The 27074-nt window shown below is 41.4% G+C and overlaps 1 protein-coding gene across 1 annotated transcript; it reads right to left on the bottom strand.

Annotated features, from left to right (window-relative positions):
- Positions 1-5921: 5921 nt before the first annotated feature.
- LOC100124990 (uncharacterized) lies at positions 5922-23008 on the bottom strand. Its single transcript, NM_001102919.3, is given in 2 exon segments — positions 5922-9949; positions 22910-23008. A coding segment is annotated over 1 exon segment (705 nt). The 5' UTR covers positions 9824-9949; positions 22910-23008; the 3' UTR covers positions 5922-9118.
- Between the last annotated feature and the right edge of the window lie 4066 nt (positions 23009-27074).

The following is a 27074-nucleotide window of genomic DNA, read 5'->3' as shown; positions in this document are numbered from 1 at the left end:
TTACATGCCGGCATGTTGCACATCTGCCTTGACTGTAAATTAAAGGCAAGCGAAATAAGGAATAACAATTTAAAATTTAAAAATAGCTAAACTTTTTTCATGATGAGATTATTTTGCATTGTGGCTAAAGTGAATGGCATTTGGCAGATTGCACAATTTAGCTCATTAATATCCTAGTTCCATTCTTTTCTTCTGCCAACCCCAGGTTTTCTTGAATTCACAGGGCCGGATTTCTACTTGGGGCGCCCCAAGGCTGCCCCCATTCGGCGCCGCCGCCGCGAATGCGCATGCGCCTAACTTGCGCATGCGCCAAACGTAGACCTCCCATATGGAGCAGTGGGGAGATGTCCCCATTGCTCCGTATGGGAGCAAAATGTTAAAATTTGCTTGCGGCGGGGCGGCATGCCGCCCCTGTGTATGTGCCGCCCTAGGCCCGGGCCTTTGTGGCGCATGCGCCAAACGTAGACCTCCCATATGGAGCAGTGGGAAGATGTCCCCATTGCTCCGTATGGGAGCAAAATGTTAAAATTTGCTTGCGGCGGGGCGGCATGCCGCCCCTGTGTATGTGCCGCCCTAGGCCCGGGCCTTTGTGGCCTCGCCACAAATCCGGGCCTGTAAATTCAGCGAATGTTTACTGCTTGGATTTTCAGCATATATACAAGGGTTTTCAGCCTCATCTTTTGCTATGATACATTTCACCATTTCTCTTGAAATAATGTCCACTAGTTCAAGTGAGTTTTGAACGATAAGTCATCCAGTACCCAGTTATGTCCGTGTGGTGCATCTCCTATAAACCCAGTAGTGACCAGTGCATTTATTTGTTGAACCCAGCTCAATCTAAATTTTTTCTTTTAGCTTACAAACTCTGACCAGATATAGCCTCTTTGTTGTATATGTTGTTGTATATGTTCTGTGTGTGTTGTATAGTACTGCACATGTTGCAGCATTTAAAAATACCAGATAATACATGTATAATTTGTTTGTTGTGTCGGCCTGTTTGCCTAGTCTCAGAATCTGAGTACAACAGGACAGATCGGGGCTGTTTATACAGTCTAATAGCATTCAGATGCTGCTATGTGAGGAATTTCCACTGGTTATACTGGTTTTACTGGAATGTGACAAAGGCTGGCAATAAATCCTTTATTAGCGGCCTTTAACACCCATAAGTCTGTATAGATGGAGAAGCAGGGGGCACGCAGTGTGACCACAGTCACACTATAAGGTTTTTCATTCTGTCTCAGAATTTTTTTTAAAAAAAGGCAGTTCCAAGAAAAATAAGTGTCTTTCCTTGGTCCTTTCCCACAGTGCATGTTTTTGCACCAGTATGTAAAAACATAACTTGTGTTTGACCACAAACAGAACAATGTGCCGAGGCCTGTCGCATGTCCCTGTTTAGGATGAGCCAGGGATACAGTAATGCCAATGGCACGCAGGGTGATTTGACCACTGATTTCATCAGGTGAAAAAGTGTTATGGACAAAAAGCAAATCTGTTAGAAACTCCCCATAATTATGAGCAGAACAGTGGTTCAGTGGGTAGCACTTTTACCTTGCAGCGCTGAGTTCAATTCCAGCTTCACTACCATCTGCAAAGAATTTGTGTGTTCTCCCTGTGTTTGGGTGAATTTCTTCCCACACTCTGAAAACCAGATACACTTGATCCTCCTTTCTTATGTGTCTTACCATGTAGCACTCAATCTCTTCATATCTATATATATTTATCTATTTTATTTATTATAATGCTTGCCTTCCTTATGTGTACTTCTCTATATTGTAAAACTATACAGTGCTGTGAATCCATTTAATGTTTTATAACTGTTTAATAGAAATCACATTCTGTAACCTTGCACACTTCTGACCTCTAGTGGAATCTCTAGAGAATTACAAAAGAAGCAGGAGTCCTTGCACACCAGAGGGCTCATCTACTCAAGTGCTATGTGCAAAACATTTAATCACAACCCACAGTACCCTGTGGTTTTTTAATCACGTAACTATAAAGAGTATTGCAAAATGTCAGAGTGCACACCTAATCAAAAACAGTGCAGAAAACTGGAGAAAACCCATTCAGCAACTCCAAAAATAATCACAAAAGCAAAAAAAGTATCTGCACACTCAAAGAAAGTAAATACAAAAGAAAAAATGTATTAATTACAAAATAATAGAAAATAAAGCCCATTTCAACCCAACAAAGAGTCTTCATCAAGGGCCAAAAATAAAAAAAGGGGCAGAAAGAGAAAATACTCACAGCAAAATTTATACCCTTGCCTCTTTACCCAGGATTCCGCTCAGTTTTCGTGTGCTGCAGAAAACGCCTAGCGTACTTCCACAGAACCTGTGAGTGGTGGGGCCCAGGACCTTAGAGGGCTTAATGTTAAGCATGTTCAAAATATATAGGTAAAATAGTTTAAAGGAATACAGTCATGGGAAAACATGTTTTTTTTTCAAAAAACTTCAGGTAATAGAGTTGTTGCTTTTTGTTGTTGTATACAGGGGTTGAAGGATACATATGAAAAGGGGGGTTTGGATGAAAAAACTTTTGATGAGGCCCATAAATGTGTTTCAAATTACAAAACATATTATTTTAAGTTCCCTGCTCCCCCCATTTCTCTGGATAGTGAAGACGACATCCCTCGGAAGCAGCAGGGTGATACAAATTAACCCCAGGATCAGGACTGTTGATAACAAACTTATACTTGGCAGGTTGGCATGTTTTGGTACAGCCCACACCACACAGGATTTAGTGCAAATAATGATAGGGGTTGGACATCTTTGCTGGTAAGACAAGGATGTCAGGAACATTCAGTATGTAAAATGTGGTCTCAGAAAACCCCAAAGGAAAATCCATGGAAGACTGCCTGGGTGATAATTACTATGACTGATGAGGTTAGAAGGTTGGCAGATTTCCATTTCAGAGAATGAGCTCTGAGATAAAGACAAATAGACTTAATTCTGACTGTTATGATTGTGCCCCCATCCAGTAAATGGCCTGCAAGGAAAATACTGACAGATCCACTGGATAGATTACTTCATCTTGCATGCATCTTGCCTTGTATAAAACAATTGTTCAAGATCTCAGTTTTACTGGGCAGTCATAATATCAGAGGGATGGAAGCATGTCAAGCCGCTGGTGACCTAGGCAGAGTAAGGATGCACAGGAATAAAGCAATATATTTTATTTACTGCAAGCACAAAATCAGAGCAGGATTGCCCCTCCCCTGAAACCCACCTACCTTATACTGTGGCTACTAGGTCAGCCATCAGCCCATTCATTGCTGGAGCCCTGCAAACCTATTTTTAGTGTTTGCTTAATGGGTTTCTGGTGGCAACCAGCAGGTCTTAACTGAGCATGAAAGGAAACATCAGAACCTTATTCATAATATAATCCAATCTATAGCATGTTGCTAGTACAGAACCCACATGGTCCATGTGGTCCAGGCCCACCACCAGTTGTCATAGTAGGCATGCTCCTGTAGGGATACTCCCTGACCAAGAAGCAAAACCAGTGCCAGTGAGCGCCTCAGTGGTTGCCCCTCCGAAAACAAACTTGGGCTTCTCCTGTAGGCATATTTCTTGACCCAGAAAACAAAACCAGTGCCAGTGAGCGCCTCAGTGGTTGCCCCTCCATTAAAATGGGCTTTGCTTGGTTTATCCCCAAAGCCAGAAAGCAAAATCTGTGCCAGGTGGATTCCCAGTGGTTGCCCCCACACAGTCCCAGTGCCTGCCAAACACCATATGGGGCCCGCATTGACGCCTTTCCTTCGCAGATCAGTTTTTGATGCTTGTAGTAACTTGGTAATCCTATACTTGGGAGGGAGGGTGGGAGAAAGATCACAGGTTAGTTATGATTCCTCTCTGTGTGCTACTTTTAAGTCCTCTTCTATAGCAGTTCATTGTTTCCAGACAAACCCCCTAACTGGCTCCACTGCCCATTGTTTCTCAATTAACAAACAACCCAGACTGATTTCATTGCCATTCCCACCACCTATTGTTTATCATTTAACAAACCCCCCAGACTGATTTCATTGCCATTCCCACCATCCATTGTTTATCAATTAACAACCCCCCCAGACTGATTTCATCCAGCCTATTACCCACATAGCCCTTATGGTGCTTCTTTTGTATTCACTGCACTCAGCCTCTTCTATACATTCTGCCTATTTAAAATGGACTCCTGCCTCCATGTGCAGGTTTGTTCTCTCTTTGTGCTCTTCCCATCGCAATTTTTGTTACTGAACCCCATGAGCTACATACTAAAATGAGCCTGGCACTCAAAATATATCATCCTTATTCACTGAATTTTTTTTTTAAATGTCTAGCCAATTTATGTTCATAATTTATTCTTCTAAGAGAGCTTTATGTCCATAATTGTAGTTATTGACATGACATATTGCTGTAGAAATGTGGTTTCAAACACTAACATAAAGCTCATATTGCTGCAGGAGGTGCTAAATATTACAGAGCGAGGACAGAATATTGTAGGAGCTGCACAGTTCCTTTTTTGTAACATAAATAATGTAATAAAATAATGAATGAGGAGTTCAGTGCTTAAAATAAAAATATCACGGAAAAAATCCCAGTGTTTAATGAGAGAACAGGCAGATATTTAGAAATAGACTGTATTAACACAACAAATGAAAAAACAGGTCATGTGATCATGATGGTCCATGTCTGTACAAAATGAAAGGCAGAAATACATGCTGGGCACCAGTTTGTTGAAGTCCCCACAGTGAGCCCCCGGCTGAGCTATCAGTTTCCTGTGGCCTCCTCTTCCATAGATAACATTGTGCAGATTCTCATACAACAGGATGTGTTTCCTCCAACATTTGATATGCAGAATTTTCATAGCAGTAGTGGTATGTGTCATTAGAAGCACCCGTTCCCTTTCTGTTCTACCCAACTGAACTTGAACGCTCAGCATTTTCCACCAAGCCAAACTACTATCCATAGTTGAAATTTTGTGTAATGAATTCAGATGCCTAAAGCTGTCAGTGTATGATGGGAGTTATAGTTCAGTCTCATCATAGAGCTGCATATGCTAAAAAGACACATATTTGTTACTTCATTGTAAATCCTCACAAGTCCTAAGTCCCTTTTGCTTAGTATACCCAAAAGCATACACAATCCATACCTCCCAACATTTTGAAAAGGGAAAGAAGGACAAAAATAAATGCAGCACGGCAATTTTTGACCACGCCCATTTTTTTGCAACCACCCCCTAAATACCACTCCCATTTGACTAAATTGGGCAGGTTAAGCTTATTAGGAGACCTGTTTAGCTTATAAGTTACAATTGTATCTCAGTGCAGGGGGACTTTTTACCTTTCTGGGCTCTCTGCCAAAAGCCCACTTATTTAATTAAAAGTGAGAAACAATGTTTCTAAGTGCAGGTGATGCTCCTTAAGATTTCTGGACTCTCTGCCAAAAGCTATTTTAATCAAATTTGTATGTTTTTTAGCTTCAGTGCAGGAGATCAAAGGGAAATGAGGGACTTTTCAGTAAGAATCCGGAACTGTCCCGTGAAAATCGGGACAGTTGGGAGGTATGACAATCCATTGATGGATATTTCAGCTCCTGGGTTGTCTCTAATGCTGACAGGGCTGTGGGTTAAACAGGAGTTGTGGGACCTGTTATTACTAAAGCAGGATTCATTAACCCACAGCTACACCCCTAAATCAGAAGATTCCTAAATAAACAACAATAAAATAAATTATTATGACGCATTATTGACAGTTACAGGTACTTCTGCCTTGTAGGCAAATGTAGTGGTGTTAGTTGCCCACACATCCCACCAAAAACTGTTCCTTTTGCTCATTAACTGAACCAAATGGCTTCCTTCCCTTGTATGACTGTTCCCTCTGCAAATGAAAAAACATACACCGTCCTTTGTGAAAGAAGTGAAAAAGAAATACAAATATCCAATAGTAGAGAAGAAAATTTTAATCCTTTTCATAATGGCAGTGACAATCTAAATGTGTTTAGAGTAATTATGTTTAATTACATTAATAACATCAGTATAGAGCACAGATTAATACATTATATCAGACTATAGGTTTCCCATCTCATGGATTAAAAGAGGCCAGTTTTCTGTGAACATTTCCTATAAAACTGAGGCAGGCAGTAGTGTAGTAGAACAACAACTCCCAGAATTCTCTACCAGTGGGGTGGGATTGTGTTGTCAAGGTTGCCTAGACTTAAATTGTGGAAATTGTCAACACATATGCACAGACATAGATGTTGATTAAGGGGACACTATCATCCTAAAAAAAGCTGCAGGATTTTGATACAGGTATGGGACCATATCTAAAGTGTCCTAAAAATCATTTAAACATTAATTTAACCCAATAGGATTGTTTTACCTCCAATAAGGATCAATTGTAGCTTAGTTGGGATCAAATACAAGGTTCTAGTTTATTAATACAGAGAAAAAGGAAATAATTTTTTTTTTAAATTGAATTATATGAGTGTATAGAAGCCTTCCTGCAATTCAGAGCTTTCTGGACAGTTTCCGGATAACAGGTCCCATTCCTGTATAAGAAAACAAATGTATTTCAGAGCACTGACTCTCTAAGATGAAAACACATGGGGCGATTAGTCACCGTGACTTTTTATTAGCTCAGTTGTGGCGACTTTCAGCCCACAGAGTACAATTGTGTTGCCGCAACAAATTGTGCACGCAATTTCGTCGCGCAAATTAGTCACTGTGACTTTTCTAAAAGTCACGGCGACTAATCGCCCTGTGTGTCTTCACCCTGTTAGCAGGAGAGACTGACCAAGAACAATGGTTAATCACAGTCCCTGAAATAAAAATAAATAAAGCAAATTTTACTCTTTCAGTAAACCATACACATATATTTTTAGGGAAAAACACTTTTTATTTTGCTGACAGTGTTCCTTTAAATTGCAGATGTAAAACGAAATCATATACAATTAGTGCGACTTTTATAATACTAAAAGTAGAAAAGCACAATGCAGATAGGCGTTTACATATGTGTGTGCATTGGTTAGTCTACAGGTGTATTCTAGGGTGTTAATATATAAATTTGTTGAGTGTGTGTGCGATTTCCTGAAATCAAACCGATTTAACCCAGGGCTATTGTGCACACACACTGGATCATTTATAATTGTAAGGGTAATTAACTCCTAGAGCCAAGAATGCATATACTGAAGCAATAAGGTTTATATGGTAGAATTATATTGACCAAAACTGCATGAAGGTCAGTGCCAAGTTTTTGATTCTGCCGTTGCTATGGTTAGTTTATTAATAGCAGCATCATGTTAACAAATCAGTCCTTCCAAAGACAAGAGAGTACCAACAGCAGCGACAGGTTCAGGGCTCAGTCCTCCCAAGGCCGAGGGAATACCAATGACAGTGACATGTATATGGATTAGCACCTCCTATGACTAACGTTTGCTTATGGCAGTGATAACTTTAAGGCTCAATTCATACAAGGGCCATGGTGTATTAATAGAAGTAATTTATTTATAGCTCAGCCTTCCTTACCTAATAATATACTGATGTACAAGTAGCAATGGGGCAGTTCCTCCTAACTGGAGTGCTACAGCTACGATCACAAGGTTTAAAATGTAATAGCAGTAATCACGTTTCTATGCCAGTCCTTATACACAAGTTTCCTTAAGTGAGCAGCAGTTTTATGGCACAGACAATAAGATCCTTGTAAAACTAAAACATGATGTTTTTTTGCCATAGATATACAATCACCCATACAAAATGTCCTGCTAATGAAATGGTTACAATACACAGGCAAAGTTATCCCTCTTGCAGTAATCTAGAAATGACCTAATTGATGTCATGATGCCCAAAGCCAGTAAATATGAACTACTGATTGATTTTTTCCATGTTGCAACAACCAAAGTGACTCCTGACGCTGTTCAAAATAGCAGCCCTTTTTTCCTGTCTCCTGTAGCCCTCTGTCATTTGATGCAAATGGAATTCATTTGAGACTTAAGTAGGCCATACATGTGAAGATCTGCTTGTTTGGCCTGATCATTAAATGAGCAGATCTTTCACCGATACAGGTCCATCTTCAGATGGGCGGTATTGGATTGATCCAATCATTCGGATCACAGTAATGGGATGCAGGCCATCAGGACGAGGAATTAGCCAACACAGTACTTGAATGATAGGATTTCTAAACCTCCCCGATCAAAATGAGGCTAATTTTGGGCCAGATATTGATTGGGCAACTAATATGCTGCTGACTCAACAGCTTTCATTGGTCCAAGTATAGCCAGCTTTAGGCTATAAAAGGGTGGTTTGTAATATAGGAGCAAAGTTTGCTTCAGTTCTTACCATCTTACAACCAAACAGCAGACAGCATTTTCTGGCCACCTTTTTGGATGCTATGGGTTACTGCACCTGAGAAAACTTTGTGCCTTTTTTTTAACATATGGGGGGATTATTTTGGCACTGCATGGGGTTGCTGAACCTTGGTGCCATAATACTGCCTTTTAACACCAAATGTTTAAACGGCAGCAATCTACATTCTAACAGCAAGCCTTTCCACTCACTAATCAGCAAAACAGCTTAAATTTCCCTGCGCTTTATTTAAGATTCCATATCTACTGCCAACCATGCATATAGACTACCAATATTGCGGATATAACCTAAATCATCAGCTGGTCAAGTATAAGGGTCATAATACTAGTCTGTATTTCATATGTTTGTGTACAGAACACAGGATCTGTAGATGGTTAGCGGAATGACCATATTATGTTGGGTTGTTTGCATCCTCGCGAGCCGTGCCAGCTCGCGTTATCCAAGCTCTACTTGCAGCAAAATATCCCAGTGCTACTTTATCTTCTCAAAATATTTGTTGAATCCTTTTATAAACTGGTGGAGAACACCCACTGGAAGGAACAACAGTTTGATAACTTTGTAGGGAGTGCGTAAAGTCTATATACTCACATCTACTGTAAGACAGTATTTTGGGTTCTAACCCACTGTTTGCCTTGCAAACAATTGTTGGTTTAGTAAACCTTTAAGAAAGTTGTTCCTCATTAAAGCAATCCAAGTAAATAAATAGTGTTTATGTATATTTGTACAAAATCTCTGTTTTCCTTAATCTAAGAGTGAATAACAACCCATTATCCTCATAGTCTTAAAGTTTATAATCATCCATTATCCTTAAAACATCATCCAAGATGGAAGGTCCCAGGTCTAATTCAAGCCCAGAGAGGGACTCTGATTTTGGAATGCCTTGTTCCTGGGTGATTTGGTTGTCTTTGTTTTTCTGCATTGGGTCAGAAGTGGAACCAAGGCTCTGAGCACCATCTTCATTGATTGATCCCTCAGATGAACTATCATAAACCTCAAGATTACTGCTCTCTTGGTCCAGAGGGATAGATGCAAATGAAACATTCTCATCTCTTGAAAAGCATCTTTCACCATAGCTGATGGACATAGAACGCTGACTTGGAGTCTCTTCCAAGTGTAACCTAGGGGGTTTTGGTGGGGCTCTCTCCTTACTATGGGGAGCACTGAAGGCTGGAAGAGACACTGCATTCTTCAGATATGGTCTGTAACTCGCATGACCGGCATCACTGTGATACTCTTCATCAAGGCTGGTATCAGTACTATGAATGGTAAACTTTCTACCCATGCTTGGAAGAAGATCATACTTTCCTTGCAAAAATGACAGCTCTCCAAACATGTCTCCTTCTCCATCCAGTCCTATGTGAGCGCTGTGCCTAAAATCTCCCAGAGGTGGGCTGATCATCTCGCTTGAAAGTACGTCTCGAAGTTTTGGCTTTTTACCCCGCTTGGGAGTGGAAGTTTTTAGATAGATGGGAGTTTTTGCCGGCATCTCTTCTGGTGCTTTCGCTTGATGCTAATGATTAGAATTAGAAATACTGGCAGAAGTTGGTGGGTGCAGAAAGAAGAAAGTCAAGGCTACTGCTCTAGGTTGATATTGGAATGGTCTTGTATCGATCTAAAATAGAAATACAGAATAAAAAAAAATGCTTATCAATTTTTATCATGATTAAAAGAATAGCATGTACAGTATTTTCTTTCATATTTTATTCTGATCCCCAATCACCAACATGTTTTATAAAGAATACCCAAACACATGTCAATATGGCAGTTTTAGTTTAAATGTGTCAATACATTGTGGTTGTTTTAGTTATATAGTTGTTTCTTTCCTCTATCTTTGCATATAAATCCCTGCTATCCTACCTGGGAGCTGGCAGGGCATGGGGATTTGTACACAAGTGGACAGGGGGAAAGGGGCCAGGTTGGGTTTGCTACTCTGCCCCTCCAAAGATTGTTTTGTTAAGGGGGCCCATTGTAGAGTAATTATGCCACTGGTATACACCAGTCGTTTATGAGAAACCTCTACTTTGTGAGGTATGATAAATACAAGAGGCATTAGCAACTAAATGGTCTGACACTGGTCGGGTTACATGGGAATCAGCTTGGTTCTGTGTAGTTAATAACCTAAATGTATGTTTCTGCCCACTTGAGACAACTTATAAATCATTTACAGGCTGTTAACCTGTAAGAAAAAAAAAATAAAATTGCATAATGCCTTTCCACTATATCCACTCCCTTGTAAGATTTTATCTATAGCAATGTTACTAAAAAGTAGTGCCCGAAACTAAGAATTCAACTCTTTATTTAAATAAGAGTCAGCATTTTTGTACTGTGTTAAAAATAACACTATTAATGTACTTTGCATAAGCAAAGAAAGCTCTACAAATAGCTTTCCGGGGGGAAATAAGAACATATGGGATAAGCTTCCTTCCCTTTAACCAAACAGGATGGATGATCCTCCCAGCTTTATGTCTAGATAAAATCACACACAGTTTGCAAATAATAGCAACTTATCACAGGCCACTTCTGGAACTTTCACTCTCCATAGGTTTCAATCAATATAAGTGCCTCCAAGTTCCAAGAATAGAAATACTGCATTTAATCAGTTAATCTGTCAGACTTATAATAGATTTTGTATTCTAAAGTGAGGTGAAAAATTTCAAGTATTGTACAGTGGGAGGAAATCAGATCCTGTACTATACAGTGTGAGGGGGATCAGACCTTATATTGTGCTGTGTGGGGGGGGACAATAGGCCCTGTTTTGTACAAAATGGGGTAAAACAGACACTGTATGAAGTGCTGGGAAGAAAACCTTCTTTTGTACAATAGTCCAAGGAGTTGTAGAGTTAGCCAGCTTAAAGGACAAGGCAAGGCTAAGTCACTTGGGGGTGCCAAAATGTTAGGCACCCCCAAGTGACTTTAATCGCTTACCTTGTACCCCGGGCTGGTGCCCCTGTTAGGAGAAAACAACACCAGCCCGGGGTACCTGTAGCGAGCGCTTCCTCCTTCCTGCTTTGTTTTGCCGGGACTTCTCTGTTAAAGTTCGGCTTTTTCACTCTACTGTGCATGCGCGCATAACGAACAGGAAGAAGGAAGCGCTGCAGGTACCCTGGGCTGGTGCTGTTCTCTCCGATCAGGGGCACCAACCCGGGGTAAAAGGTAGGTGATTTAAGTCACTTGGGGGTGCCTAACATTTTGGCACTCCCAAGTGACTTTGTCTTTCCTTCTCCTTTAAATATACTACATAACACAGACGTGCCAACTGACAATCTATTTTTTTTATATGTTTAGAAGGGAGAGATCCAGAGTTGTACACTGTGAAAGAGAGCAAGCTCTATATTCAGGGAAAGTGGAGAGATAGGAACAGGGCCGGAACTAGGGGTAGGCAGAAGAGGCAGCTGCCTAGGGCGCAACGATTGAGGGGCGCCAGGCAGGAGCCTCTCCTGCCTACCCCTAGTGCTACTTTGTCATTTCCTCCGCCGCTTGTCATTAGAGGCGGAGGCAATGACCAATCTAATCACCCCGCGGGGAGGTGGGCGGAGTTGGCCGACCGGGTTGCCTAGGGCGCCCGGTCGGCTTGGCCCGCCCCTGGATAGGAATACGTATTATATTGTTTGGGGGGAGATCTGGTCCTGTAGCATGGTGAAGAACAATATTGGGCTGATCCAATCGTTCAGCTCTTGCATATTTGCTGCTATGCAGGCAGTAAGATTGGGGGCTGCATAACCCTGCAGATGTGCTCCTTGATCGGATGGGGAAATTAAACCTACCCGATCGATATCTGGCTGATTTTTGGCCTGATATCTGTCGGGTTGGCCCTTTAGAGGGAGCCTATCTGCCTATGTATGACTACCTTAAAAAGTGATCCAGTTTAAACTAATTTTTTACACATTCACTACCCAAACATCCTAGTACCTGTAGTAATAACTCAATACAACTGCATAGAAACAGCATTTGGTTTTAAGTAAAGAGCCTTTATTTTAGCAACAAAATATATGTGCAGAGAGGTCAAATCCCTTCCTGTCTCAGCCAGTTCCCAACTCTACACAGACCTCCCGGGTAGTACAGACATATGTCCTAAGCAAATAACCCCTGGCTTTCTATTTAGGCAGCAGACACCATACTCTTGAAAAAGTGAGTGAATTGTTCATGAGTAACAGCCACATCACACGTGGGACGTGTGCACAGTGCTGCACATAGGCTTATCTTGGATTCTTGCACACTTCAGATTAACTATGATCATCTTTGCATAAGAGATGAATGTCAGCCAAATGATCTGATTATGAGGCTTTTTTATCTCAGATTTGCGACTCTGAATATTACTTTCTTTGCATTATGACTTTGTTTATTTAACTAACAAGGATTTTCCCATATTTCCCTGACCTCCATTGAGGTTACAATAAACCAAGGACTTCTCAGCTTTTTGTTCGTTTTTTCCAGTACACATGAATGTATTGCTATTCAGCTGCAAAATCTCATTATAGCCCCTGGTCATGAGTTATGAGAGTAATTCTCAATCAGGTGGGGAAGCTAGAAAAATACTCAAAATTGGGTTAGAGTGTTACTCTAACTGGCTTTTAGGCATCGCGTAACACACTACATTTGGGCTCTCTAATGTATGTGATGGTTAAAGTGAGGAAATTAAATGAGGTGAGGAAAGGAATGAAAAGAGAAAATCCTAAGTGGCACTTTATTAGAGAGCTAACCAAGTTGGGTGGTAGCCAGTGCCACCGCCCAAGAACACATAATGTGTTTAAGAGCTCTTAAAGTTATAATCTTTTAGGGAGCCGTTTGGTTTGCTGAAAATTGCACCAGTCCAGGTACTTCTGTAGGAGAACCACATTGTGATCTTCTTACGCTTCTGCAGTCTCCTCTTTGGCCCTGGTTTCACATATACAGGACAGTGAACTTTGCACAACCACCTGGACAGTAATGTAGAAAAAGATCCAGAGGGAGAAGATGGCGGCATGGTGCTTCTGCAGTAGTAACCTTGTCTGGTGCCCTTTTTAGTGAACAGGAGCACCAGCAAGTGGTATTAGGCAAAACTAATGGAGGCACCCCCCCCCAGTAATTATCTCTATTCTTCAGCTTTAAAAGTGACATGGAGAAAGGTACAATAGAGTGGCAAATAAGTCTATGGTGGGAGAGTTACATTCAGGTTGATGAGCAGATGACAGTTTAAGTGTGCACATTGTTGCACCTAAGGCATAGCTCTATGATACCTGTCATGAGCATCCATGGCTGGATGTGGCATAATATTAGCAAGGTTACCATGACAAAAACCCAAATCCCAGGTAAAGACTAATACCATCCACTAAGTCTAAAAACTACAACCAGAAGACTGAACTGCTTAGATGAGAAGCCAGATTGTATTTAGTGGTCGATATACTTCACAAGTAATCAGAATCTGGCAACATGGTAAGGGAATCAAAGTATTAACAGTACTGGTGAGTAGCTGTATTCATTTTCGACCCCTTGGTTTCTCTCTATTACACCCTAACTGGATTATGGAGAACCCAACAGCAACCAAAAGTAAAATATCTTTTATTATTGTAACTTTACTAAACCGGTCAATGCTAATCCTGACGGGCTGGTTTAAAAGGAAATTGGCAATTTTGCAGATTATAACTCTCCCAATAAAAATGCATTGATTATATATTGGGTATAACTAGAGTAATAAATTACATTTTTATATATAAGCATTTAATACAGATTTGGCTCACAAGGAGTTAACACTTTGTGCCTTCTATTATTCTTCATGGTTGGCAGTAGACAAACTGACTGTTGATGGTTCAGGCCCTAGGGCATATACTCACTCTGGCTTGTTTACACAGCACTTGAGATTTTACTGGATTTGTTTTCTAAGTGTTTATATGTGTTCTGTGTTCTAGGATTCCATGTATTCTTTGTCTGCTACAGAAACAGGCTTTTCCTATCAGCTCTTTACAGTAACCTGTCCAAATGCTGACAGATGGCTTTAGGGCTAAGTTCCCATTTTGTATGAAATACTGTACACATCCCAGCTGGTCTGTTCCATTAATGAGACCACATTTCTGGAAACATTAAAAAAGCTTTGTACAGCTCCCTCCACCTTGTCTGTTTTAAATCCCAGTAGGAACCAAAATTGCAAAGATACCCAAGGATCTTCTATACCTACTCACTTGCATTGAAGCCAACATCACCCCATCTGTTCAAATGAATCCAGTTTTAAATTATTTAATGCTCCTTTTATGGAAACAAATTAGAGAAGCATATGTCTTGTACTACCAATGGTGCAACCCTATGGGAAAAGTAAAGCACTTTTATTTAAGAGATACATGGCCACCAAATATTCCTTTGAATGTTCGTCAGTTTGTAAAGCAAAAAGGAACGCTGGGTAGAGACTGCAATGAGAAAAGTATAGACTGGTCGAATTGATTCATTGTTAGTTACTCTGGTCGTGGGGTGGAGGTCTCTGAATACATCAAAACGTACAAAGCACTTTTTGTGTTATAAAAAGACATTTTCATTCTAAGTGAAGGAGGCCATTGGTAGCAATGCATAATTCTTCATAGCTCGAGGAAATAACTCCCAATATTCCCACTGAGCCAATAAAGATAGTTTCAGTTCATAACAGCTGCAGATCCCCTGAATTTTACATGCCTGATACAGCTTCCCATCCGTTCCTAAAACTTAGACTGTACCCTTATTTGGCATTAAATATGTAAAATCAAGTCTACCATGGTTCCCCTTCCTCAGACTCTTTTGACCCTGTCTGGCCTATAATACAAATATGACTTGAGGATTAGAGAAAACCTGATTACCTTGAGTCACAGCTACCTGGAACATGACAGAGGAGCTCAGAGATGGCTACATGCTCCAGATTACTCTTCATTTTGACAGCTGTCACATGGCTAAATCCCAGCTTTAACCCATATGTATGTGCAAGGGCACTGTCCAACTATTTATTCTATTTATAATGCAACACTGTAACCCACCCACAAAGCAATGTTTCTATAACCTATTTATACATGAAATTCATGCTGCATGGATAATATATGAACATTTGTAGTATTACAGAAGGGCACAGAGGGAATTTGCCACAAGCCTCTACCAAGGGGTGTATCCACACGTGGGTTTCCATGACCTTATTTAATATAAAATACTAATTAATATATAAGTTGCATTCCTTAATTCTAAACAAGCTCTTTGAGTTGTAAGTCTTAACTTGGGTCCCCCAAGAATAAAACTCTAGATACTAAAATAACTGATTTTTGAACTGAAGCATTTGCATTCTGTTTTTACAAAAACAGTCTCCTACAGAAAACGCCTATAAATTATTGTTGCTTTTCCTTCATAAGATTGTTCATTGGCTATTATAATTTCTATATGACAGAGGCATGACATGCCCGTGACACTGAACATCATGCACTAATTTATCAAAAGAGACACCTTTCCTTTGGAGTATATCTTATCGACCATTATAGACCCTTTCTCTAGAGCAGGGGTACCCAACCTTTCTTACTCGTGAGCCACAGTCACAGTCATTCATCATTCATGGAGGTGCCAAATAGCTTACAGGAGGATTTTTTTTGGTAGTAAATTATGTTATTATTCAACCAAAACTTGACACAAAGTCAGTAATTACAAAATAACTACCTGGTTTGGGGACACTGAGAGCAACATCCAAGGGGTTGGTGAGCAACATGTTGCTCGCGAGCCACTGGTTGGGGACCACTGGTCTAGAGCCTAGAATATGGGCAGAATGTGCAATAAGGACTGTATTTTTTACATTACATGTAATTGACAAAGTATTGCCCCATTTGCCATGCCACTTGATAGATATGTTTCACTGAAAAAGATGAACATGAAAAACAAAAGGATAATGGAACGCTGCACACTGTAATACTGAAGTAGTGTATCACTCTGTGAACTTGGAGAAAAAAGTAACCACAAAGTCAAGCCAAGTAGCTAAGGGAAGCCTACATTGGTCAAGCTAGGCAGCCATTACCTGGCACATTAGTCAATGCAAGTCTACAATTCCCAGTATAACCACCATGCAAAGCTACAGGCTTTAGATATGGGTCTCCCCCAGAGTTCAAATACTTGAGCATCAATGTTCCCGTGGAGCACCCTGCTCCACCAGGTAATGCCCAAACTATCCAACAAACTGACAGAGAAGCTTTTAGCACCTTAACATTGTCTTTATAGAAATATAATGCCAATAACTATATATACAGTAGCATACCTCCCAACTGTCCCGATTTTGGCGGGACAGTCCCTCTTTTGACAGCTCTTTTGACATTCCCAGATTCTTACTGAAAAGTCCCTCATTTCCCTCATCTCCTACACTGAAGCTAAAAAAGATACAAATTTAATTAAAAGTAGCTTTTGGCAGAGAGACCAGAAATCTTAACAAGTGTCATCTGCACTTAGAAACATTGTTTCTCACTTTTAGTTAAAAAAGTGGGCTTTTGGCACAGAGCCCAGAAAGGTAATAAGGACCCCCCCCCCCAACATAGATACAATTGTAACTAATAAGCTAAACAGGTCTCTTAGGGGAACTGAGACTTGGAGCTTAAAGGGCAAATGGGAGTGGTATTTAGGGGGTGTGGTCGCAAAAATGGGCATGGTCAAAAAATTTATTTTTGTCCCTCTTCATGTTTTCAAAATGTTGGGAGGTATGCAGTAGAGCAGTACTGAATAATGTACCCTCTATTGTAAAGTATAAAAATATCATCAAGGATTTCCATGACCATATAAAAGTACCATGCTGAAGGCCTTTAATAGAGGTCATGGAACTCCAAGGTGACTTCAAATATCCTGATATTTTACAAAAGGAGGTACAGTATTTATTATAATACACAGGTTTTAGTGAGTCATGTGAAATTAAATACAGCAAAATAGTGCCAGTGTGTTTGTTTCAAATTAACAATTTCAACACATCTTCTTAATCAGTTTCTAAAATTATTGTTCTTCATTGAAGAGAGATTTGGAAATGTCAGAATAAGACTTTTTTTTCATTAAAATCTCACAGCTAACTGATAAACCATGTGACATCACGAGGTTAACTCTCCTTCATAAGCCTGCAAGGCTTCCCAGTTCTCGCCCATAAACACATGGAGACTGTGTGCTAGCACTGAAGGAGTTAACAGGAAGGCAAGAGGAACTGATGTGAGAATATGGTGACCTTTGCTCCCTGAATGCAGCCTTGGGGGTGGGGTGCACATTGCCCTACTGGATTTTGGAAACTATTATTATTATGCAGTAATTCACATAATATATTAGTGCATCAGGGACCTGATAAAGACTTTCAACAAAATAATATGTATGCAGAAACAGAAATGCGAAGTGCTGTCACTATTTTTTCACAAAAAGACAAAAAGACTCACCAGAGTTCATCTGTGGGAATTTTCAACCCTTTGCTAAAAAGGTCCTTTACAAATGTGTAGAAAGCTGGGGAGTGAACTGCAGTGAACTCTACTGTTACTTTTTGGATTGAGCATAGGGATCTACTCAGACCATGAGATGTGCATATAAACACTGAAATGCAGATTATTGGGAAAATGTATTCTTTAAGGTTAAAGGAAAAGTTTATGTTTAAACTAGAAAGGGAAGTTTGAGAACAAACTTCATGTTGGGTTGAAAGTCACTGAATGGGCTCTGCCCACTTTCTGTGACCATGGACCACAGTTATATAGTAAAAACCACTGTACAAAGTTTAGGGACCCTGGTTTTAATAGTGTCTGAATGGCAGCAACTTAAATTTCCCCACCGAAAGTCAACGAGTGACAACAGTGATTGGCGGTTGGTGGCTCCACCCCCTTTTTCTAACCTGGAACTGCAGTTACCCAGTGACTAACTCTGCAAAGTTTAGGGACCCTAGGATTAATAGTTAAAGAACGGCAACAGTTTAAATTTAAACCAATAAAAGTCAATAGGTGGATTGTGATTGGTGGTCCCGCCCACTTTTTCTAACCTTGAATTGAAGTCACCCAGTGACAAACAGTGGGCACCCTGGCATAAATAGTGTGAGAATGGCAGCATTTTAAATTTAAACCAATAAAATTCCATGGATGGCCCAACCTACTTTTCCTATTTTTGAACTGCAGTCCCCCAGTGACCAAATTTGCAAATTTTGGGGACTCAGGCATAAACATTGTGAGACTGATAGTATTTTACACTTCCCCATTGTACCATTACCATAGTAAATAGGTGAAATGTTATTGGCTGTTTATTGGCTCCGCCCACTTTTTTCTAACTTGAAATGGCAAATACCCAGTGACTAACTCTGGAAACTTTAACAACCCTGGAATTAATATTTAAATAATGGCAACAGTTTAAATATAAACCAATGAAATCTAATGGGTGGAAATGGATTTGCTGTTGGTGGCTCCTCCCACTTGTTCTAACCCTGAATATGTAGTCAGCCAGTGACTGACTGTGCAAAGTTTGGGAACCCTTACATAAATAATGTGAGAAAAGCAGAATTTTAAATTTAAACAAAAAAAATTCAATAGGTGAAGTCTGATTGGCTGTTGGTGGCTCCACCCACTTTTTAAAACCTAAAAATGCAGTCCCCTAGGGACCCTGGTGTTAATACTGTGAGAATGGCAGCAGGTTGAATTTCCCCTTTGAAAATCAATAGTTAAAATATGATTGGCTGTTGGTGGCTCCACCCACTTTTTCTAACTCTGAACCGCAGTTACCAGGTGACTAGCTCTGCAAAGTTTGGAGACCTTAGTATTAATATTTAAAGAATGTCAGCAGTTTAAATTTAAACATATGAAGTCTATAGGTGAAATCTGATTGGTTGTTGTTGGCCCTGCCCACTTTTCTAAACTTGGAACATAGTCACCCAGTGACAAACTGTGCAAAGTTTGGGGACCCTGACATTAAACTTCTGAGAATGGCAGCAGTTAAAATTTCCCCACTGAAAACAATGAAAGAAATGTGATTGGCTTTTGGCCGCCCCGCCCACTTTTTCTAACCTTGAGTATGAAGTCACCCAGTGACTGTGCAAAGTTTGCGAACCCTGACATCAAACCAATAAAATTCAATAGGTGAAATCTGATTGGCTGTTGGTGGCCCCGCCCACTTTTTCAAAACTAAAACTGCAGTCCTCTAGTGACCAACTGTGAAAAGTTTGGGGACCCTGGGGTTAATACTGTAAGAGTGGCAGCCGTTTGAAAATCTTCCCTGTCAAAGTCAATGGGAAAATTGGGGGGTTCGGAGCGGCGCCACAAAAAGACGGGGGGCCGCACAAGCAACCTGCTCCACTATAGGGCGAAGAAATGTGGGGAGTTTGGGTGTTGTACCCCTAAAACTTTAGGAGGAGTAGCATTTAGAAAATTGGGGGCGCTAAGAATAAGAAGAAGAAGAAGAAGCCGAACATAACATAATAAATAGCATGTAATAGAAAGACTAATATCAAGAATATCAAGAATTATAAATTGGTCTTCATTTAGTAATGTACATTGCTATCTTAGGCCTCTTACCCATCAGAGTTTCAGCCCTTGTCAGGCCCGGATTTGTGGAGAGGCCACAAAGGCCCGGGCCTAGGGCGGCAGAAGTTTAGGGGCGGCATGCCGCCCCGCCGCAAGAACATTTTTTAATTTTACTCCCATACGGAGCAGTTGGGACCTCTCCCCACTGCTCCGTATGGGAGTTAAAAAGAGCGTTCGCGCATGCGCAATGGGGAGCTGGCGCTTTGCGCATGCGCATTGGGGGCGCGTTCGCGCATGCGCACCGGGGTGCGAGTTCGCGCATGCGCATGGGGGACTCCCACAGGGGCGGCCTCGGGGCGCACCGGAGAGAAATCCGGCCCTGGCCCTTGTTCCCCTGTGGTGGATCTTTCTAGCACAAGGAAAGGCAGGAAGATCCACAAGCCTGTATTTCCTATGAGATCATATACATTGTGGTGCAGGCAAGTGCCAAACACAGGTGGAACACATCAAGTTGCATTTGGCACTTGCATGCACCACACTGTGTACCATCTTGTAGAAAATACAGGTCTGTATTTCTTGCACTGGAATGCATGACAGATCCACTGCAGGGGAACACATGCAGAAACGCCTGATTATTTGACTGCCCTTTTCTGGTCTGCAACTGAAAATGCTATATAGTTGTCAGAGTTGCTGCAACCAAAAACTAATTGACTGTAAGGTTTTAGCTTTCATTTGGGATTGTTATTCCTTACCTTTCATCATTTAAATAATTAAAAAAACACAAAATATAAAAATGAAGACCAGTTGTAAATTGTTGCAGTACGACTGTCTACAACTTACTTAAAATTTATATTAGGGTAAACTACCCCTTTAAGTGGGCGGGGCCTAAAAAGAAAACTAATGTGGCAGGCCTGGCAAAAATTACCCTTTCTTTGACTTCTAATGATCACCATCAATGACAATGAACTGGTTGCTGCTAATGGGTGGAAATGTCTAGAGTGTAAGTTCATTGGAGTAGGTTGGCCAAAAGGCTAAGAAGCACTGAAACACAGGGGTGAAAAAGCAGATGGGAAAACCGCTCCTCTCGTTATGACACATTCTTGGCACAAATATCTGGACAGGAGATTCTCTGGAGTAACAAAATATGTAATTTAACCTTCTTCCAGCAAGGAAGGGCTGATAATAAGGACTGACCCAGAATCCACCCTCAGATGAAAGAGTTGCAGGCAACGGCAGGATACAGTATAGAGATCTGTTTGTTCTACAAGTGGCTAGAATGGAATGGAATACATGGCCATTGCTCCATTCCAAGTGTTCTGGAATTCCAGAAGCAAGACATGGGCCAATGAAAGGCTAGCAGAACATGCTGTATAATTTGGAGATTCTGAGATGAAATTTAAAAAAAATAAATACATTTGGGAACATTTCTTTAATTGCAACAAAACAGTACTACAAAATTAACATTGACAGGCTAGGTAGGTGTTACACTACATTTTTTTCTATTCTCACCTTGCCTGTTGACATATGGCAGGCATCTGATTTCAGCTACTAATCATGCACGCTACCAGCTGTGTGTCATTTCCCATTGACATCAATAGGAAAAGTATCAGATAGACTTAGAACCTGAGAGTCCTCTGTAAATGGGCAATAGCAAATTACTATGGTAAATAAGCAGGATCAGGGAATCACTTTCCATTGATGGCAGCTGTCAGTGATAGCACATACTATGTGTGAAGGTTACCAGATCAGGGATACTTCTGATAAATTCAGGTTGCTGGGCTGCACTAATCCCATTTAAAGCACATGCAATCAGTGAATCATTTGTAAATGTGTTTTCTTAATGTACCCCGGTTTTAGCACATAATCTATTTCCGTTATAACAGAACAGAGTGCTGCAGGTATGTATGTAGAGAAGCATTAGATCTGATCATATCTGGGCAGTTGCCTTGGCATTTAGTCCGGAATATGGGTCAGTCCACAATATAATGTGGCAGGGAGCGTGTGTATAAGTTGTGCTGACAGAAGCAAGGTGGAGTGGAGCCTATGTACACGGCATGTATAACCACAGGCGCACTGCTCCATGGCACGACTGCGACTATTTCTGCTTTGCTCCTATAGCAGCACTGTTAGGTCTAGCACCAATTAGTTATTTGCGTTTCTTCTCCATCAAATAAATGTACCAAAACACGTGCTGTAGTATGCGAATAATCAAATCCATGTCTAGCCCCTTACCCATCTCTAGCCCCTTACCCATCTCTAGCCCCTTACCCATGTCTAGCCCTTACCCATGTCTAGCCCCTTACCCATCTCTAGCCCCTTACCCATGTCTAGCCCTTACCCATCTCTAGCCCCTTACCCATGTCTAGCCCTTACCCATCTCTAGCCCCTTACCCATGTCTAGCCCTTACCCATCTCTAGCCCCTTACCCATGTCTAGCCCTTACCCATCTCTAGCCCCTTACCCATCTCTAGCCCCTTACCCATCTCTAGCCCCTTACCCATCTCTAGCCCCTTACCCATCTCTAGCCCCTTACCCGTGTCTAGCCCTTACCCATCTCTAGCCCCTTACCCATCTCTAGCCCATACCCATCTCTAGCCCCTTACCAATCTCTAGCCCTTACCCATCTCTAGCCCCTTACCCATCTCTAGCCCCTTACCCATCTCTAGCCCCTTACCCATCTCTAGCCCCTTACCCATCTCTAGCCCTTACCCATCTCTAGCCCCTTACCCATCTCTAGCCCCTTACCCATCTCTAGCCCTTACCCATCTCTAGCCCTTACCCATCTCTAGCCCCTTACCCATCTCTAGCCCCTTACCCATCTCTAGCCCTTACCCATCTCTAGCCCCTTACCCATCTCTAGCCCCTTACCCATCTCTAGCCCCTTACCCATCTCTAGCCCATACCCATCTCTAGCCCCTTACCCATCTCTAGCCCCTTACCCATCTCTAGCCCCTTACCCATGTCTAGCCCCTTACCCATCTCTAGCCCCTTACACATCTCTAACATGAATGCAGATGCCAGGGGAAAGGACAGAGCAGTGACTGGAAGAACCGCTACAAATCAGCCGCTAGACATGCAGCTGCGCCCAGTCAGTATGGCGATACTGACAGAACAATGGAGGATGAGGGAAAAGACGTTTCCGACTGACTCACCTGATGTTGGAATGCTACTGAGGTTCCACAATCCCACGGAACGGCCCAGCAGGCTGAGGAGCGTACAGAGCGGGACTGACAGCCAGGAGACCGCAGAGCTGCTGCCCAGTCACTAGAATCCGGAATGTGGGAGGAGCCAATAGCGCGCTGAGCTTCACCTTCGCCTTCCCCGTCTCCTCAGTACCAAGGGCTTTGGCTTCTGGAAAAAGTATGAGACATTTTAGCTCTAAATGCGCCTTATCAGGACTGGCTTGTTACGTAATGCCTGGCTCCTGTCTGCTCTCAAAAGGCGGTACCTTAACTGCTCATTTCCAAGAAGAGGTGCACACACTGGTGCTCCCATTTAAAGTGGGAGGTGTAAGAAAGACATTTGCTGTAGGGTTATTATTTATTATCGTTCATATAGTGCTGACACATTTTCACAACTCTATACAGAGATTATACATCAGTCCATGTATATTTAATCAAAGGTACAATTTAACATTAACTCCCAAATCTTAGCCTAGTTTCTGTGAGGGTGGCCCCCATCAAGCTCTTTTGAACATTAGCTTCACAGTTTAGAAACCTCAGGAGTCTGAGATGCAGTCTTAGTGCTCAGTTTGTAAGGATGGAAAATGATGGTGCAAGGAGAATGAGATATGTGTATGTTTAACTGTGATTGTGTGAATGTGTTGAAATAAATACAAAAGTGTTATTTGTCCATTTGTCACTAGGTGGCAGTAGATAATTTATTGTATATTTAAAGTAGTTTAATTGTAGTTCAAATCACTAGCCACCTGAGGGCAGGAAGGTATAAAAGGAACAGCTGCACTCAGGTTCAGGGTGTTTGATGGGAGGGCGAAGCCAATCAGCGCCTACTGGCAGGAGGTGAGTAAGGACCCAGCACCTGTAGCATAGGAATAGCTAGAATAGACTAGTTGGGTAAAAGCAAGCACTAAGTGCATTAGGCAGTTAGGTTAGATAGAACAGGTAGCCTACCCCCAACAAGGAGAATGGGGAACCAGCCAACTGGCACCCTGTTTGGAATCCAGCATCTGTATAGGAATAGCTAGTGAGAGACTCCAAGAGGCTTCTGGACTGAATCCAAAAAAGCCTATCCGGGAAAAAGTGAAGGGGTATCTGGGCCACTGGAGCGGATGGGTGGGGACAGAGTCCCATGGCAGTGGAAACCGTGACACAAATTGCCTAGCTAAGTAACTGACCTATGGAATACCCTTGTGAAAAGCAAGAAAATGGCACATGTGTAAGTTTATTTGACAACTTGCTTGGTCTGTTCAATTGTTAATAAATGTTATTTGTGAGTAGTGAGAGCCTGCATGCTTATTCCAACTGTGAATAGGGGTACATCTTGGTAAAGAAAGGGTAACTGCACCAGTGGTGTTATTGCACACAATAGAAGATCTGCCTGCCCTCCCCACAAGTCTGCAGATAAGGTGTAATCTGGCTTAGGTTGGGGACTGGAATCTTGTGATTGCAGATTGATGGAGTTTCTTCCAAAACACATAAATATAGGAGTGGCACCCCAAGCACAAAATAGCATTAATAGTCAAGCTGCTATTTGAGGGGTACACCTGGTAAATTAGAGGCCAATTTATCAAAAATAAAAAAGCTAAATGGTGCCCAGTGTTTTTCCACCCCTCTAAAAATGGGTCTTTATCAGGAGAAAAAGATGCAAGAACCAGTCGAATAACTAGATGTCATTGCTCCCCACAGAAAAATGATAATGTTAATAGCCAGTGGGAAAACATATTTGGCTTTTCAAAGTTGCCTTGCGAGGGAGAATCTGAGTGACTTCAGAAAGCCAAAGGGACACATATACTTTCCCAGTGGCGATTTACATTATTGCTGATAGAAAGGCATTTGGATTAGATTAGTCGCCCGTGGTAGAGGAGGTTTATTGTGGGAGACTACACTCCTTGCCTGTCAGTTGGGGCTAATTGTCAGCCTGTGTTTAGGCCACCCTCCTGTGTGTACAGTGTGAAAGGCACTGCATCTGTGTGTCAGCTTGTGTGAATGGAGCAGATTTTGGCACCAGTATGCATTTTGTGCCTAAATCTGCTCTGTCTGCCTGCGCCCGGGATGATGCAGTGGCTACAGGAGCAAGCACAGGGAAAGGCTGATGTCAGCATAGGGGCTCATTCCTGTATTTGCCTGTATTTATGCGCAGGCCATAGAATTAGTCCTGCGTGGCATTAGCCTCATCAGGTTTTCATTGTAAAAACTTTCCAATAAATGCTAATTAACTTTCTGCTATTTAAACGGTTTTTGTTTAACCTTTTTTGTTATTTGGTTCTGACTATTGAGACAATTTAAAGAAGCCAGTTCCACTCCAGGTCTGTTAAACAGCAGGCTTCTACTACATTGTTTTAGATGTTAAAGCAAGGAGTGCAGAGAATGTAAAAAGCCAGACCGAAATTACTTTAAATTGTTATTGCATTTACAAATAACTTAAAAACATTCAATAAAATAAAACCATTCAAAATACTCAAATGATGTAAAAAAAACTTTCAAATGTAAAAAGCTGGTTTTGGTTGGACGACCCCTTTAAGATTTGCAGATTTTATTTGTAAAGAGTGCTGCTTGTAAAACTTGTAGTTTCATATACTGAACTTAAGGTTATTGCCCACACATATCAATAACATATTTAAGTATCCGGGACACTTCAGGTGACAGCAGAACTGATGCCACCCGCTTCAACCCCACCCCATGCTTACTTTGAGCGCTCAGATCATGGGTGTTATCTACTAAGTGCCCAGGGTGGCAGCTTTTAATGAGTGGCCTTCAGATACCTCTATATTTTTTAAAAAATCCTAAAAACGTATACCCCATAATGCTGCCAGATACTTCCAGCTAAACCTAAACCCACCAAGAATATGAATCCACCTGCCCTTCATGGCTGCCACATACATAAAGATTATCCTGCATATGCACTGATCTGAGAAGCCTAGGTCTGAACCATATAAATCCAGTGCTGGTTTAGAGCTTGGTCTGCACTAGCAATATAACCTTAAAGAGCGAATTTCTCTGAAACTCAGAAATCTGGGTACCAGGGTGGACTTAATGAATGCTGCATGGAACCTGTAATTTCAGAATTTCTGTTCAATGCAGAATTTCTGCTTACTGAGATATTTGGAATAGTTTTTCCACTACTGCATACAAAGAAAAGGTGGCCATACATGTAGAGATCCACTCGTTTAAGAAAGTTGGCAAACAACCAGATCTTTCACCAATATTCCCACCTTGAGGTGGGCAATATTGAGGTGATCACTCATTTGCCCCTTGGGCTAAATGATCTGATAGTCAGTAATGCAATGGCACTCAGGGTTACAAACGGGACAAACCCTTAATTCAAATTTTTATTGCGGTAGTGCAACGTTTCGGGGCAAAACAACCCCTTTATCAAGTATTGATGCTTGATAAAGGGGTTGTTTTGCCCCGAAACGTTGCACTACCGCAATAAAAATTTGAATTAAGGGTTTGTCCCGTTTGTAGCCCTGAGTGCCATTGCATTACTGACTATTCTGGATATTTGGAGGGTGCCGATCCCTCTGGCAGTGAGCACCGGGCGCCTATTTATTCTGGAGAATTAAGGGTGTGCGAGGAAGGTCTCTGTTGTAGACTAAATGATCTGATAACAATTATGGTATGCAGGCCATCAGAACAAGGACTCCGTCAACATGTAGATGTGGTCCTCGACCTGCCTGCAAACTCAAACCTGTCATTAAATTTGTGCCCAATTTTTGCCCAGATATCCATTGGGCATGCCTGTTGGATGCACACACAGTCCAATAAACTGCCAACTTTGTCTGGAAGGATAGAGTCATCAGTTTTATTGGCTCATGTATGGCCACTTTAATCCTAGAGCTCTGAGGTAATTCTTATTCTAGTAAATCTCCTTCAAAGTCTGAACCTTAACTGTAACAATGTCTGCTGTATTTTCCCTGATGGTAACATAGATGTTTCTTCCTCCATTTAAATATTTTGTAATGATCACAGTTATCATTTTGGAATTTCCAGCCTGTTATTTATACTTCCCAGGGGAAACCCATAAAGCTGTTTTTCCAAATCATTTCTCAACACAAACACACATATTTTCCCTCTAATCATTTCCAGAGAGAACTAAATCTGTTGGCCAGTGAAAGTGAGTCAGTGAATCCACACCCAT

Source organism: Xenopus tropicalis, chromosome 8 (assembly GCF_000004195.4).
Source record: "Xenopus tropicalis strain Nigerian chromosome 8, UCB_Xtro_10.0, whole genome shotgun sequence".
NCBI classification, from domain to species: domain Eukaryota; kingdom Metazoa; phylum Chordata; class Amphibia; order Anura; family Pipidae; genus Xenopus; species Xenopus tropicalis.
The sequence above is the reverse complement of the archived record's forward strand: the minus strand, read 5'-3'. Positions and strand labels throughout refer to the sequence as shown.